Source organism: Poecilia latipinna, unplaced genomic scaffold, assembly GCF_001443285.1.
Source record: "Poecilia latipinna isolate Pla-1442-1.1 unplaced genomic scaffold, P_latipinna-1.0 Scaffold2064, whole genome shotgun sequence".
Classification (NCBI taxonomy): Eukaryota; Metazoa; Chordata; class Actinopteri; order Cyprinodontiformes; family Poeciliidae; genus Poecilia; species Poecilia latipinna.
The window spans coordinates 28,322-44,239 of record NW_015114680.1 but is presented as its reverse complement, the minus strand read 5'-3'; the positions used below and the strand labels follow the sequence as shown (position 1 = coordinate 44,239).

At 39.3% G+C, this 15,918-nt stretch overlaps 2 protein-coding genes across 2 annotated transcripts; one reads left to right on the top strand and one right to left on the bottom strand.

The window, feature by feature from the left end:
• Positions 1-3,100: 3,100 nt before the first annotated feature.
• On the bottom strand, positions 3,101-9,124 carry ptrh1 (peptidyl-tRNA hydrolase 1 homolog). Its single transcript, XM_015016809.1, has 5 exons — positions 8,690-9,124; positions 6,925-7,144; positions 6,487-6,586; positions 5,212-5,257; positions 3,101-4,542 (listed from the first exon to the last, which is right to left on the bottom strand). The coding sequence occupies exons 1-5, from the start codon at positions 8,876-8,878 to the stop codon at positions 4,300-4,302; spliced, it is 798 nt and encodes a 265-aa protein (XP_014872295.1). The 5' UTR covers positions 8,879-9,124; the 3' UTR covers positions 3,101-4,299.
• Positions 9,125-11,423: 2,299 nt separating this feature from the next.
• On the top strand, positions 11,424-14,758 carry LOC106936032 (natterin-3-like). The gene is made up of 4 exons (XM_015016808.1): positions 11,424-11,738; positions 11,933-11,979; positions 13,129-13,210; positions 13,458-14,758. The coding sequence occupies exons 2-4, from the start codon at positions 11,977-11,979 to the stop codon at positions 14,561-14,563; spliced, it is 1,191 nt and encodes a 396-aa protein (XP_014872294.1). The 5' UTR covers positions 11,424-11,738; positions 11,933-11,976; the 3' UTR covers positions 14,564-14,758.
• Positions 14,759-15,918: the final 1,160 nt, after the last annotated feature.

Sequence of the window (15,918 nt, the reverse complement as noted above, 5' to 3'; positions counted from 1 at the left end):
TGTCTCCTGCAGGGCCCCGCTGCTGCCTTTTCATGGCCCTGTAAGAATAATTTAGAGCTGGAGGCCTGAGATCACTGGAGATTATTGCTTTGAAAGAGAAAAGGACAAGTCATTAATGCTTGATGGTCGGACAGAAGAAAGAGAAACGGATCCTTAGCTGGAGCTGACACCTCTGTCATGGGAAACCAGGAGAAAAAACAGGCAGGATGAAGGACGGAGGAAATATGTGGAGATGTTAAACATGTAGGGAAACATGGAAAATGAAGGACAAAGGTTTGAGATGTTGAAGACATAAGTCTGGTTTTCATGTGGAAACGATTCACACAAGAATCTTAACTACAAAAAGTAACAAAAGTCTTTACAGAAATGTAGCATGATTTTTATTCTCAAAATGTAAGAAAAAAATGCTACTTGAGTACAAATGACCAAAAACTGTCACTGCAGGATGTGACTTTTATTTGAAAACAAATTATTTTTACATGTCAGAACTGTCACCATGTTGTGACAGTTTGTTATGAGACAGTCTGTGAAAGAAATGCACCAAAAACAACCAAACAGAGACAAGAGGCGGGACTTAGCGCTGCCAATCATCCTCATGTACTCCGTGCTAAATGTGCTAATGGCAGAGAAACAATTCAGTTATAGATAAGAAATTTATCCGCTGTTATTGGAGGCTATGCTAACTAGCCTTAGCATTCACAGTGTGCTACGCTAGCTCCCAGTGCAGCTAGCACAGAGTAGATTCATTTTGTTCAGTTTATCTCGCATAAACTGTCACAACAGAGTGACAGTTTCAACAAATATTTAAAGGATTTTTTTTAAATAAAAATTGCATACTGTAGTTTTAAGAACAGTACCAAGTACATTTATTTTGTCTCTGCGCTTCTAATCCGGTCATTAGCAGGACTGGAGAACTGCAGGCTGAAGATGTGATGTGGTAAAAAAAATCTACATGTGCTTCCACTTGGTGAGATTATTTGATGTGATAAATGTCTGATATGTTCATGATATTCAGCTAAATTTACCCAACAGCAGATTTTACCTGAATTTGCTGAATCTAATATGATTTCTGCACTAACATGAAATTTTCTTTCTCTTGGATGAAAACTCAGCATGCAGCAGATGATGAACTGAAATTATTAAAGAATCAGTTAAAAACTGAAATGAAAGTTAAAGTTCCTTCAGAATCTGTGATAATTAGTGATGAAGACGCTTGGAGGTAACAGGAAGAACTGAGGGTGACCTGAAACTTTTGCACAGTGGAGTAAACAAAGGTCAGTGCAGATCCTGTGAAGTAGCTGGAGTCAGTGTGTGTGTGTGTGTGTGTGTGTGCGTGTGTGTGTAGGCAGAGACCCCCCACCAGGCAGCCTCTCCTGGCCGGACAGCAGAGGGGGGATTTCTCCATCTCTGAATAAATTTGGGGTCTCCTCTAAAGGCCCTGCTGTCCAGCCTGCTGCTGACCTTTGACCTCGGCAGAAAAAAAGTTATTGAGGCCTCCTGAAGCGGAGGAGAGGCTGGGAAAGTGGCCTGATGGAGGCGAAGGGCGGCTCACCGGGGTCACAGCACAGAAAGACGGGAGTTTTCAGAGGGTGGGGGGCAGAAGGGGCAGCTCTATGCCCCCCCGCCCTGCCCCTGCCCCCCAGATCCATAAGTGTGTCCCTGCAGCTATTGTGACTGAGCTACAGCAGGACAGAAGGCCTCACACTAACAATGTTTTCTGCCTTTTGTTTCTGGCCGGCCTTTCTTCTTCTGCCTCCATCGCGATGCTGCGCCTCCTTTGTATCGATTTCCCTCTTTCAGCCTCTTTCTGCCCGTTTTTATGCTCTTTCCGCGGCGCACCTCCCCCGCTGCAGCCGTCGCCCCTCTGCTGGCATCCGCCACAGTGTGAGAACCTCTTGGAGCGATGCTGCTCGTTAAAGACAACTAATTGATTGAGAATATAATTAGAGTGACAATCGGAAAAGGGAAATCAATACGCTTGAAGTCAGGAGAATCACATCAGGCAGGACAAAACGGAGCAGCGGATGTTTACATCACTGTCACCTCCAACAGAAGAGCTGAGCGCCGAGTCAACAGGGTTTTGTTGAGTCTATTAAAACTCTCATCATCCAGATGACAAACTGTTGAGTTAAGTGGCTTAACAAGCCAAACAGCTTTCTCTGAAAATGTTCCGGTTCTGGACTGGAAATGAAAGAAAACGCAGCAAAAAGATTCAAATAAACCTGAAAGATTTTCAAAAACCCTGGAAAATTAGGAACAAAAAGAAACAGTTCTGAGTTTTAAAGAAACAAATAACGAACAAAGTTAATGGTTTGTTGTATTTTCTCACACCTTGAATTTCAGAATAAACAAAACAACTACTTTCAGGAAAACTTTTACTGTTACCTTTTACTTGAGTAATTTTATTATGAAGCATTTTTACTCTCACTGGAGTAAAATTTCTGGAGTTTCTACCCACTGAATGGAGAAAAAACATGTTATAACCATAAATTCACCAGACACAGACTTTATTAAACTTTCAGAATTTCTTTATTGAAAGAAACTAATTTGGAAAAAATTATTTTGCCTAATTTTATTTTGTGTTACTTATATGAATTGTTGTCATTTCGGTTGTTAAGATATCAAAATTTCCTCATAACTTTAGATTTTGGTCCATCTGATAATTGGATCAGTTACTCAGGACTTTTACCAAATACTTTTTTACTCTTCCCTGAGTCATTTCTTGGAGTTTTTGCTTTTACTTGAGTAAAAACAAGTTGCAGTAGTGAATCTCTTATTGAGTAGTTTACTCTGCTGACTCTGACAACATGGCAGCCAGCCTCAGATCCGGGGTTCAAACTGTGGCCCCGGGGCCATTTGTGGCTGTTGGAATGATTTTGTTCACGTTTATAAAGGAAATGCAGCTAAAGACTGAAAACTGTAAGTTGTATGAACTCCTGGACCCGAGAGCAGCAGAACCTTCTGGTGCCTCACAGCCACATCATTAAGCTGCAGTTTCATTTTGAGATATGAATAGTTAAAGACACTCTTCAGTTTTATAGAAACACTTAAAGCTGAGATTTACTGGGAGTGAATTAAATTCAGGTTTGCACTCTGCAGTCTGGGGAGCCTCAGACTTTTTATTCAGTTAAAACACTTTACTGAACCCAAAGGGAAAATTAATGTAAATCAAATTATCCAAGTTTCTTCTAAGAACTGAGTGCAGGAAGGATCTCCTGTAGCAGTCTGTAATCCAACGGTGACTTCTGACTGAAGACTCTGTTGTTTGATTATAGATGCTCAGGTGGTTTCATCACAATGTTCAGTTCATTTTAGTTATATAACATCAATTCACAACAAATATCAACTTAATTTACAAACAAATCAACTCAATGATATTATAGCATCACATCAAGTCAAATAAATAGTTTTTACATGATACCCTCCTGTAAAGTTCAACTAAGTCTGGTTTAAACTGAATGTTTCTGATGTAAAGTTCGTCTGAGCCCAGAGGGCCGCGGTTTTTCCTCCTGTTACCAAATTATGTTTATTATATCAATTAGTTTCTTTATATTTGGATTGGTTTGATTTTTTCCCATGAATTTTCCCTGAGGATCTTGATGAAAACAGAAAAATATATAAATTCTCAGCATCTTGTTTTTGTTTAAAAATGGAGGAATGTTTTTGTTTTTCACCCTCTAAGGCTGAAGTGACCCAAATCTAGTTTTTGTCTTAATGTGACCTGCATCTGATATTTCATGAGTCTGAACAGGTCAGATGTTTTCCCGCTCAGAAACGTTTTCCTAAACTTGATATGTATCGGATCTTTTCAAATGTGTGGCCAGGTCGGTTTCATCAGACCTGAACGTCACCGATACTCGACAAACATCATCGTTCTGCGTCTGGATGCACAAACACCGAGCACTTCTTCTTCTTCTCTCTTTTTTATGGTGGTTGGCAGAAACACTGCGCAACGTGTGCAACGTTACTGCGCCCTCTACTGTTCATGCAAAGGACATTTTCAGGTCATTTGCAGTTCACACTGGAGATCACATACATTTGGAAATGTGAACCAAAAAAAATCTGATTTCACAAATAAATTTGAACTGAGCATGAAAGGCTGCAGTGAGAACGCAGCCTAACAACACAGACAGACTTTCTGCAGCAGAAGTCACCAAATAAGAGGAAACATCTCAGCAGTTTAATGCTTTATAAAAGCATGAGACAACGTTTTGTTCTCTTTGTTCTGAAGTTCAAACTTCATGGATTTCCTCCTCCTGTCCTCAGGCGGCCATCTTTACCGGCTGCATCAGAGGAAGTTCAGATCACAGCTGTGGAGTCCTCCTCCTTCTTCCTGTGCTGCGCTGCTCGTCTGCCCCCTGCTGGTGAGGAGGCAGACTGCGCGTCCTGCTGGGAGAGCTGGGAGATGAGCAGATCCACGCTCTGGACCAGAACCGCTTCCAGAATCTTCTGCTCCTCCGTCGTGAACCGACTCAGAACGTGGCGCTCCACGGAGGTTTTCCCGGCCGGCCGGCCGATCCCGACCCGGAGTCTGGGCATCACCTGGGGGGAAAGGTCAGCGAGAGGTCACCGCTGGTTCAGCACGGTTCAGTAAGAAAAACGTAAAACCAAGACATTTCAAGAAACATTCAAAATAACATTTTAACAAAGAAACCTTTTGTTATCAGTTTAGTTATCAATGAAAACTCAGGTTTGTTAATAAAAGAAAGATTAAATTATCTCAGTATTAAACAATCAGCAGTAATCTCTCCAACTCAACAATATTACATGTTTACATTCAAACTCATCCTACATACGTCTGAGATCATGACCTTCAACAACCTGGACTTGAGGCCTAAAATTCTGAATTTTTTTCCCCCAAAGTTTTTGACTTTTTAAAACCCTGAGACTCAAGTAAAGACTAAATTTCTCAAACATTTCTGGTCTCTGTTCCAACAGGTTCTTGTTTTTGTATAAATAGACAATTATTATAACATGAACTGGATTTCTCAGACAATGTCTTGTCCTAAATGCATGCATAGTTATTGTACATATTTGTGTATATGTGAATGCATTATGTTGTCCTCATTTGTTCCCTTTTTTACCTATTAACATGTATAAAATGCTGTATTCCTTCATATGGTTCAAAGGAAAGCATTATACTAACTCTCTGAAGAATTTGCACTTTTGTGTGTGTGTGTGTGTGTGTGTGTGTGCATGTTCGTTTCTTACATCAGTCTGGAGACAGTCGACACACGATCGCACTCCGTTGTGGCCTCTAGGTAGAAGAAGAAAACAGAGTTAAACTTTATGGTTCTCAAAGCTCAAACTGTCTCCTGGCTGGTTCCCACTGAAAGCAGAGGTCAGAGGTCAACGTGAAGGAGCAGTGGCTCCACTACGTTCTCGTTAGTTTGGACATAATGCATCCAGGTTGGAACCTACCAGAGAGGAGCAGAATCCCACCATCAGCAGTGGTTCTGGAACTCCTCTGGTTCTGGCAGAGGCCGACCCAGAGAGAGCGGTCCACATTGTTCTGGTACAGAACCACAGACTGTAATGGTTGCTCCAGAATCAACTGCTCCAGTGGGCAACAAGTGCAAATGAGCATGCAAACTCTGAAGCACAAACACAATAAGACGCTGCAGATGGAGGGAACAGAAGCTTCACTCTTCTGCATCCTGCAGGTTTTTTACCCACAAACAACAAAACAAAAACAAAAACTGTGTTGTAATGCAACTGTTAAAAAATGCTGCAACTACAGGAAACAGAAGCAAAAGGGAAAATGCTGCTAATAGCAAAAGCAAAAGTATAAGAGCTGCAAATTCACTCCACAAAGCAGAAGTCCTCCAGACCACTAGGGGGAGTTGACCACCAAATCATATGGGACCAGACCCTCAAAGAAAGATGGGATCTCCACAAAAAAGTTGAAGAAAATGCGTTATATTTTTACCACATTATAGAACAACAGCATATTTACGTATTTAATAGTTTGCAGCACTTTAGTCTTTGTGTCTTTTGCAGCATTTTCCCCTTTGCTTCTGTTTCATGCAGTGGCAGCATCTTTGCAGCAGTGGCAGCATTTTATTTTTGCATTTGTTTTGTTGATTGTAGGTTTTTGCTTCTATTTTCTGTGTTTGCAGCATGTTTCTGCTGCATTCGTTCTTTGTGTTAGTGTGTTTCAGAGTTTGCATCATTCCTGTCTTTGCTGTGCCTTTGCATCAGTCAGCCACATATGAAGACACTAAACCCTGAGGTCTTCAAACCAAACACTCTTTTCTCCATGACGATACTTTGAGATGCTGTCCTTGAAGACCACAAACAGCTCCTACCTGCCCCCTGCTGGCCATCCGAAGAATACAGGTAAAATGTTGCTTACCTCTTTCAGATTTTAAGTTTTTGTATATTTTCTGAGCAGCTGGTCGCCTCCACACATGTGTTTAAAAACCCAACACCAACAAACACTTCCTGCTTCATTCAACAGTTACTGTTCCAGGTCATATAACCCACCTGGCGCTTCCTCCATGTTTGATGGCGATTTTCCCCAAGGGTTTGTCCAGCTCATCGTGGACCAGCAGGATGTCTTCAGGCTTAACTCCGTATTTTCCAGCTGTAAAAGAGGGTCAATAAAATTATGTCAAAGTGACTTTATGTGTTTCTGGTTTCATTCAGAAAAAACACAGCTGAAATAAGATGAATAAAAATGAATAATCTTCTAGTAACAGAAACATGAAAGTTGATGTGATTCTTCTAGAAGAACTAATCAGATGTTCTGGTTCTCAGAGGCTAATCTCATCATAATCTGGAGTGGGATTAAACCTCTGAGAAACTAAAGTCAGCTGATGTTTAAAGATGAAATAATAAAACCATGATTGTTGAGTCAAACAGAACCTTAAACAACAAACAGGTCCTGAATGAGCCCATTGACCGGGCCGCCCATGACCTCACCCGCTCTGGCCACCGACACCCCGTTGACGTTCATCAGCAGCCGGGGACGGAGCAGAACCACGCGGGCCTGCTGGACCTCCGTCAGGATGACCTCACCGGATACATGACGGTCGCCGTGCCAACGATCGGCCACACCGAGCCGGGCAGCCAGCGCTCCCAGCACCGCCATCCCCACGCTGTGTCTGGTACCCTCCATCCCCGGGTTCCCGAGCCCCACCACCTGACACACACACACACACACACACACACACACACACACACACACACACACACTTGTGGTTTAGGAGACCATTATGACTTTTGGGGTGTTTATGGGGACACACCTTTCCCTTCATCAGGTGAACACAAACACAAATACACAGAGATGGAGAAACTGATCTGAACTCTGATCCAATCAGGTTGTAGGTGATTATTGATCAGTTATGCAATAATCACCTAAAAACTGAAACTGTGATTGTTTTGTTTGGTCTTTATTTCTTGTGGATTGAATCAAATAAATATTTTTGCTATATGTGAACAGAAGTATTTCCTATGTAAACATTGTTTTAATAATAATACAATCCAAGACCGTGGTTCGGCCTCTCAATTAAACAGTGTTACTGGTAGTGGTGGGAATTTTTTACCATCTCCTGATTCAATTCAATTTGGATATTTGGGTGCAGGATATGATTCAAAAATCATCTTTGATTCAAAACAATTAGAAGAACTGATTTATCTGATTAATCAAGGTGAATGATTATTGAAATAATTGTCAAATAATTTTGTATTTGATTAGTCATTAAGTGGAGAATACAAAATTAAAAAAGGTTAACTGCTGAAAGAAAGAAAAAAAAACATTAGAAGAGTAAATAACCAAAATGGCACATAAATACAATTTGCAGAAGTAGAAAGGGCTGAGAGCAGATTATGGATGGGTGTTTATAAAATCAAAAGAAATGTTCTATTTTCCATAAGAAAAATGAAAACTTTTTATTCCACTAGATACAGAAATTGCTTTTAACACATTTTTACAATAAAACATGTTGTGTGATGGTTTTCTACATTTATAAAAATCCAAAACTATAAATATTAATTGTAGTTGAGCTTAAAAAGATGGAGAGTTTCTGTGAACATTAATTTTCAAGTCTTCAACAGATTTTCAATGACTGGGCCATTCTAACATATATATTTATGTTTTGATCCAAGTTTAGGGTTGTTGCCCTGCTGGCAGATGAACCTCCTCTCAGTCTCAAGTCTTCAGAGTCCAACAGGTTTTCCTCCTGGGTTGCCCTTATTTAGCTCCACCCATCTTCCCATCAACTGACCTGCTCCTCTATCCCTGCTAAAGAGAAACACCCCCACAGCATGATGCTGTCAACTTCGTGTTGAATGCTAGGGACTGTGTGCTCATGGGGATATGCAGTATTCGTTTTATAGCACCTAATACATTCATATTTTGGTCTCTTATCAGCGTCACATGCTGCTTGTTCGGGTAATCGGAAACGGCTAACGTGAATACCGAACAAAAATGAGTTACTAAAGGACATAAACCTACGCCGAACAGTTAACGTCGCATAAATGTGTAGGAATTTTGTGTTTATTTCAAGGGATCTTATACATAACTTGAAGAAAACCTCCAAAAACCATTCATTTGCTGATTCTTGAATGATGTTTCGTTAGACCGGCTGGTTACGGTCATCGGAACAACAACTCATTTAAATAGCAGCTAATTTACACCGTTTCAGAGTGAATATATTCTGAACAGAGGATGAGGGACTAAACTCACCAACTTTCTCCGACCCTCTGTGTGAATCTCCGCTTCAGCTCCTACCATCGTTGCTTTAAACTGCTTTCCCAGCAAAACTCGGTTTATGACTCTCGTTAAAAGTCTTCTCATCGTTACAAAGTTCAGCAGTTTCTTAAAGAAGTGGGATAAAATCGGACAGACTTTAGTCAAAAACGAACGGTTTTTCATTCGGCTCTGATGTTCAAGCGATCCGTCTGTCAGTTCATGAGGTAACGTAACAGGAATGAAACATCCTGAGCAGATGTACCTACGTTCACAACATCCTCAGAAAACTGCGAAAGGTCCAATTAAATCATTATTTTTTAAAACAAAACCCCTCTTTAAATATTGTCTCAATCATTCATGACCTTTTACTCAAACTAGTCAAGGAGAAGAAGACAAGACTACGTAATGAATGTTTTTGTTTTGTGTGTGTGGAGCTTCAGCGCCATCTAGCGTCGCGGCAGACAACATGCATTTCCTCCTTATATTGGGCAGATGGAGAATGTGGGCCAAAGGTGATACAGTACATTCCAATGAATAAAGAAATAAAGTATCAAATGAATGTTTTATATGTGCTAATTACGTGAAAATAATGCATATCAGATATCTAAATGTTTGGAATCAACTACGCAATTGTTTAAAGTATTTAATTTCCCTTTGGCATCAATGAAATATTTTTTTTTAATTAACTGGTATACAAGGACATAATTTCAGGACAACTGCATTAACACGAGAAACTATCTTGTTAAAACGAGAAACTTTTATATCTTGTACAAACCAAAAATTACTTTGAGATACTATTTTGTTTATGTGTTTTAAAAAAAAAAAAAACACATAAATACTGAAATAATTAATGTCCACATATAAATCTAATCTAATCATGTGTGATAAATTTATATTAATCACATTTACCATATGTAATAAATTTGTCACATGTGAAAATTATAAATTTACATTTTAGTGATTTCCAGATTTCTGTATTTATTGAATATATATATAAATTAACATTTAAGTATAGATATATGTCTTTGAATTCACATATACATTTCTAATACTAATCAAATGATCACATATGTCAATATTTATTTAATCACAGCCATCATCTGCTAAATCTGACTGGGATTTGTCCCAATCTCCTCTAAACAGAAGCACACAGGCAGGTTTCCTGCTGCAGAGGCTATTAATATTTTATGGTTGAAGTGTTTAAATTGGTATGCAGAGGTCAATTTAAGTTGTCATGCTCTGAAGAAACTCAATTTAACACATTTAAATAAACTCTATAAACAGTATTGAAGCATGATTTAATTGAGCTGATTGGTTAAAAATGACTTTGATGTGATCTAAAATGTCAGAAACAGCTGGTATTACTACAATATGATCAAATATGAATTATTGAAAGATCAGTGAATGCTTTAACTATCCAGCAGATGGAGCAAAACATCAGATAAAAACATGATGTCTGTCTGTTTTATGTGACCTTTCTGGTAAAGAGTTTAGACGGAGGTCAGAAAGTCTTCACTTGGTGACACGGAGTCTTCATAGACTCTGTGCCTGTGGAGCTCACAGTGAAACCGAACCACTCCTGCAGTGTCCGGATGGAGGGGAGGAAGGTCAAAGCCGACATTCCCTACACGGCTCGGCTGAGCAGAACCGACCGGAACGGGGAGACCCAGTGGACGTCCGTCTCTGGGACGTACGACGGAGTCCAGATCGGAGAAGTGCGGCCCGTGGTGGAGCGCTGTGAACCCGTGGCTGATGCCAAGCTCTGTCCCTGAAAGGCTGGAGAAGGTGCACTGCAAAAAAACAAATCTTACCAAGTTATTTTTATCTAGTTTCTAGTGAATAATATCTTAGTAAACTTGAAATAACACAAAACCAATGTTATAACTATAAATATGTGCCAGTGAAACTAGAACTTTTTGTTTATTGATTACAAAACAAGGTCCTATAACTTGATGGAAAGTTACTTTTAAATTAGTTTTCACTTATTTCAAGGGTAATAAAATATTTGCCTAGAAACCAAAAACACATTTTATTCAATGTGTCTGTAAATGTCATGATTTACAGTGAAAAGCCTGATGAGTGCATGTTGTTGTTGTTTGGCTGAATAAAGAAGTGAATCTTGTGTGGGTTGATTTCTGAAAATGGCTTTTAAGGTCAGAAATCCATTTAACGTTTGAGCTTTTATAGTTTCCTAGATGCAGAGCCCAGAAGCCCAGAAGACACATTTGGATCTAGACGACTTTTCAACTCGTGTTCTGACCCAGAAATGGAGTTAGACCAGAGGAAACTTAGCAACCCAACAGGAGCATCTAGTTTACATCCTTTAGATCAACATTAGATTGTTCTTCTCTTTTCTTTTTGCTCTTTGGTTTGTTATTTTGTTTGTATTTCCTTTTAATCCCTGTAAAGCACCTTGTATTGCCTTGATGCTGAAAATGTGCTATATAAGTAAAATGACCTTTACCTAACTGTGGCCCAGCACTGGACGGTGAATGTAACTCTCTGTTCCATTTGTATGACATGTACGGCTTGTAGCATTTGATCAATTTTCAGCAATAAGGCCTGATTTTATATATAAACCAATTTCATTATTTCTCAAGGTAATTTACACTCAGTGGTTCTGGTCGGGTCCTGAAACTGGTTAACGGACCTGGTGGAGCACAGAGATGGAAACGAAAGATTTCCAACATGACTTTCATCACATGCCACATCTGCAGTTTCTTTCTCTCGGTGTCCTTCCTTTCACTCTCTGTAACTTTGCTGCTGTCGCCCTGAAATTCCCTCCCTGTGGGGCAATAAAGAACATTTCTATTATTCTGTTCTCTATTCTATGAATCCTGCCGGAACCACAAACCAATCATGTGTCTGCAGAAGTCGGGTCTTTATTTGGTGCTGCATGTATTGAATTAAACTCTGATAGGCTCCTTGGAAACGTCCTCCTTCATGATCGGGGTATTAAATGTCGTGCAGGTTGAGATTAATCAACTTCTACCTGAAACGAACCTGAAGATTCAACTGGAACAAAGAAAACCTGAGAAATCTGGTGAGAAAATGTTTGCTCACCTTAAACAGGCAGCATGTTTACTTCCAAATAAACAGTCTAAAAATAATATTATTTTAGACTAGATCTGGTATTACATAGAATAAATATTCAGTTAGCTTTGGTCATTAACTGGTTGGTTAATTTGCCATGTTTAGATGATGGGAACTAAAACTGACTTGTCTGTTATTCTGCAGCTGCTGTTCTCTCACCGCTGTGAAGAAGAACTCAACCGACAGAAATGGTAAAATAAAACATGTTTCTGTTTTTAAATATTCAATTGGCTTAAAGGGATTTACATTTCACCAGACATGATGGGAGTTAGAGTAGTCAGTATCTTACCTGCTGCTGACAGTTTCAAAGCGAGCAAAAACAAGTTTTTCTTGGACGAGTTGAACTAAAACCAAAACTAATTTAACACAGCAGTGCTTTGTATCACTTTTATTATTAGTTCAATAAATGTCTTGGAGTTTTTTACACTGAAGGCTGGTAATGTTTGGAAAAGGTTCCCAGGCCGTTGCATCATTTTGTTGTGAAACCTGTGTTGCAAAACAAACCATTTTTGTTTAAAAAAAAAAGAAAGCAAAGTTGCTGACAAATTATGTTTCAGTTCAGCAAAAAGAAAATATTTTAATCATGACAAAAAAATGAATTCATATATGGAATAGAAAACGTATTTTTAGAAACTATTGTTAACTTTTTGTTAAATTTGTACAACAAATAAAATGAAGTGAATTTTGAACAATTAATTTTTGGGGGAAAGTCTCTGCAGGGATTCACTCTCATCCAAACAGATTGTTGTGTTAAAGTTTTGCTTTGTTCAGGGCCACATTCGCTCTGCCAAGGCCCGTTCTGATCACTGCGCTCTTTATTATGCTTACAACAAATAAACTGACTTTTGAAAGTCAAAACTTATAAAATTTCACCAAACTTGGCAGATAAAATTTACAATATTTAAGGTTCTCACAAAAATCCCAACAGACTCAGATGCTTCGCCCTGCTTATGACATAAGATTGAAACTGTATCCACTAACTCTTCATAACAACACATGACATGTCAAGCTCTACAGGAAGTCCCCCCCAACCTTCGCCACAAAACAGGAAGTGACAATAACTTCAGTCTGTAAGGTCAGACTTCAGCCAAGTTCTTAATAATTACTGCTGGACTCGTACTGATCTGGACTGAAGGCTATTTGGAATATTCACCAAATGCGCTGCCTGGTGGGCAGGTGTGGGAACTGCACAGGAGCGTTGACGCCTGTGACGAGGCGGCGGTGCCGGAGTTAAGGCTCTTGCAGTCACCATGAGGCCAGACCGGCGCTGAGCTGCGAAGGCCTAACAGGCTGCTTGCAGCTTTAGTTGTGATTATAATAACTTTGATTTGTGTTTTTAGCTGCCGTTGCTGTTGCTACTGGTTCTCTCCTCAGCCAGTCCTCAGGACCAGCCACCAGATGAAAGTGGTAGGAGGGGAAATGGTACGTTGAGCTCTTTGAACCCTTAAAATACAAGTTTTTTTTATATAAATATATATAAAAAATAACACGTTTCTGTGATGATGTTGTGAGTCAGTATGTTACCTCGAGTCAAGAGGAGAAGTTTGCATCACCGAGCTGAGCTTTAAGCTTGAAAGCATTAATAATCAAATATTTGTTGCAAAAATTAAATTGTCGAACGTCTTTAGAGCCAGCAGTGAAAAGCATGACTACTCTTTTTGTTTTACAGTCTCCTCCCTGAACCTCAATCCAGCGCATGATGTTGCTAAAATCGAAGCTAACGTGTCCGTCTCAATGGTCCGACGTGTTCTGGCTTCTATTGCACTCAAACACAAACGTCCAGTAAACGTGACGCTGCCAGAGGTTGGTGATACAGGAAAACTGCGATGGGAAAAATGGAACGGTTCCCTTCCTAATGGATCTGTTTCCATTTACAACAGCTACGCTGATCGCATCGACTACATCTGCAAAGTCGGATGCAATTCTGGTTTTTACAACCCCAGAATGGGCCCTTACTGTCACTACCCAGATAAGAACAAAGAGAATCTTTCCTCCTCTTTTCAAATCCTTGTGAATGAAGATAATTTTGAAATTGTGGTGTGGAAGGAAGGTTCTTATGGTTCTGTCCCAAAGAATTCAATCAGAACCTGCTCCAGTGAAGAAATGTATGTAGGGAAGAACGAGTACGGATTGGGGAAGGTTGACCTGAAAGATCAATGTTTTTATCTTCCCTGGAAGGGAAGTCAGTATTGGTACAGGAGCTATGAGGTTCTGACCCAAGTGAAGGCTGAAGAAGATCTCATCTCTGATGTCAGTTATTTCATAAACAAAGCTATAATCATCAAAGGGCTTCCCACAACCCTCCAAAGCTCCACTACTGTCAACCATGCCCTCAGTCCTGTGATACAAACAGTTTCTCTGACTAAGACGACCACAGATGAGAGACGGTGGGACATCAGCTCCTCCGTCACATTCGGTGTAAGAACGACCATCAGTACAGGAATTCCCTTCATTTTGAGTGGAAATATTGAAATCAGTGCAGAGACGACTCATACATTCTCAGGTGGACATACCTGGACAGAGCAGATCTCTCACTCTGTGACGTTACAGCTTACCGTACCACCAAACCACAGCTGCACTGTAAAGATGGTTGGTTATCAGTACAAAATGGAGATTCCCTTCACCGCCCGCCTGAAGCGAACCTATGAAGACGGAGAGACCAGATCAGTCATCATCTCTGGAACGTATCATGGAGTCCAAGTTGGAGAAATCAGGGTCGAGGTGGAACCTTGCCAACCTCTGTCCAACTCAGAACGCTCTTCCAAAACGACATAGGATATTTGAAGTGTTGAAAAACTCCTAAAGTACAGCTGGCAAGGCTTTACCAGGCATTTGATTTAGAGCTTCAGCTTCATTTATGCTTTTTAATCCATAATGTTTACAGATTTAATTAGTTGGGGTGTAACAGTGTATAATAATAATATTTATTGTCATTATAGAAACCATGCAATAAAGTTACATGGTTTATAACGAAATTGGGTGATTTAGTCGGACAGACTGTTTCCGTTGCAGGCCTTTTGATTTATCAGATGTGCCTCTGTTGTTCTGTATATATGTTTTAAAAAGTACTAGCAAAGTACTAGTGATACACAGAACTTATTTACTCACCTAAACCACCGAAGCTGTCAAATTATCAACATAGTGAGCTGAATCTTAAATGTACACATAATATATAAAAGAAAAAGCAACAGTGTTTTGCGGCTAATGGTCAACGCAGCCCAGTAGAAAGTTTGAATTATAACAATAATGGACAGGGAAGTAGGTCAGCTATGCTAGCTTGACTTTGAGAATCTTAACATGTAGACGTGCTGCAGAATCCGGTTCATTGAATGGTAATACTCTGGTAACGGATCTCTGTGCAGCGTCAAGTCAGCAGTAGTTTTGATTTTTTTCTTCTCTCGTTTTTCTGCATTATTTTTCCCTTTTCTGCGGCGCTCTGCGCTACATTAATAATACCTACATCTTCGAGTTTCATTCTGTTAAGTGAATTATTTTACAGTGGCAGCGTGGCTATAGATGGCAAGAAGAGTCTTTTATAAACCCTCAAAACATCTCCAAACTTTTAAAATCTGATTTGGGAAAAGTTCTCAAAATCTTCCTCAACAACAATTTCAACCATTTCCCAAGTTTTATTATTGTTTAATGCTTATATTAAATGATAGAATCAAACTTAGTCAGTTATATAGCATCCAGCTTTTAAAAAACGGTAGAATAAATAAAACCAAACATTATTGACAAGGAATCTTAACATCTGTTTGCCACTACAGAGTAATTTTTTTTTCCAGATATTTTATTTAAATATATTAAAAACATATTGAACTGTGATGTTAAAACTGAGATACTCACTGAACCATGGTTTATATTTGCAGTTACACCCCTACTACTTTGCTATTTTATTACCACGACATGCAAGTTAATAAATATTGAAATTATTATGACAAGGGAAAAGACTATATTTCTAAAGATATCATCCAAAAAAAACTATAATCATTACTCAAAGGAGTGACCTTTTTATGAAATTCAGAGAAAAATATTTTTGTTAATCTTCTAATTTAAAGCTGATTGAATCCAGAAACAAATAGTTTTATCAATGTATCATGTGACCTATGCAATTTCTTTGGCATTAATAA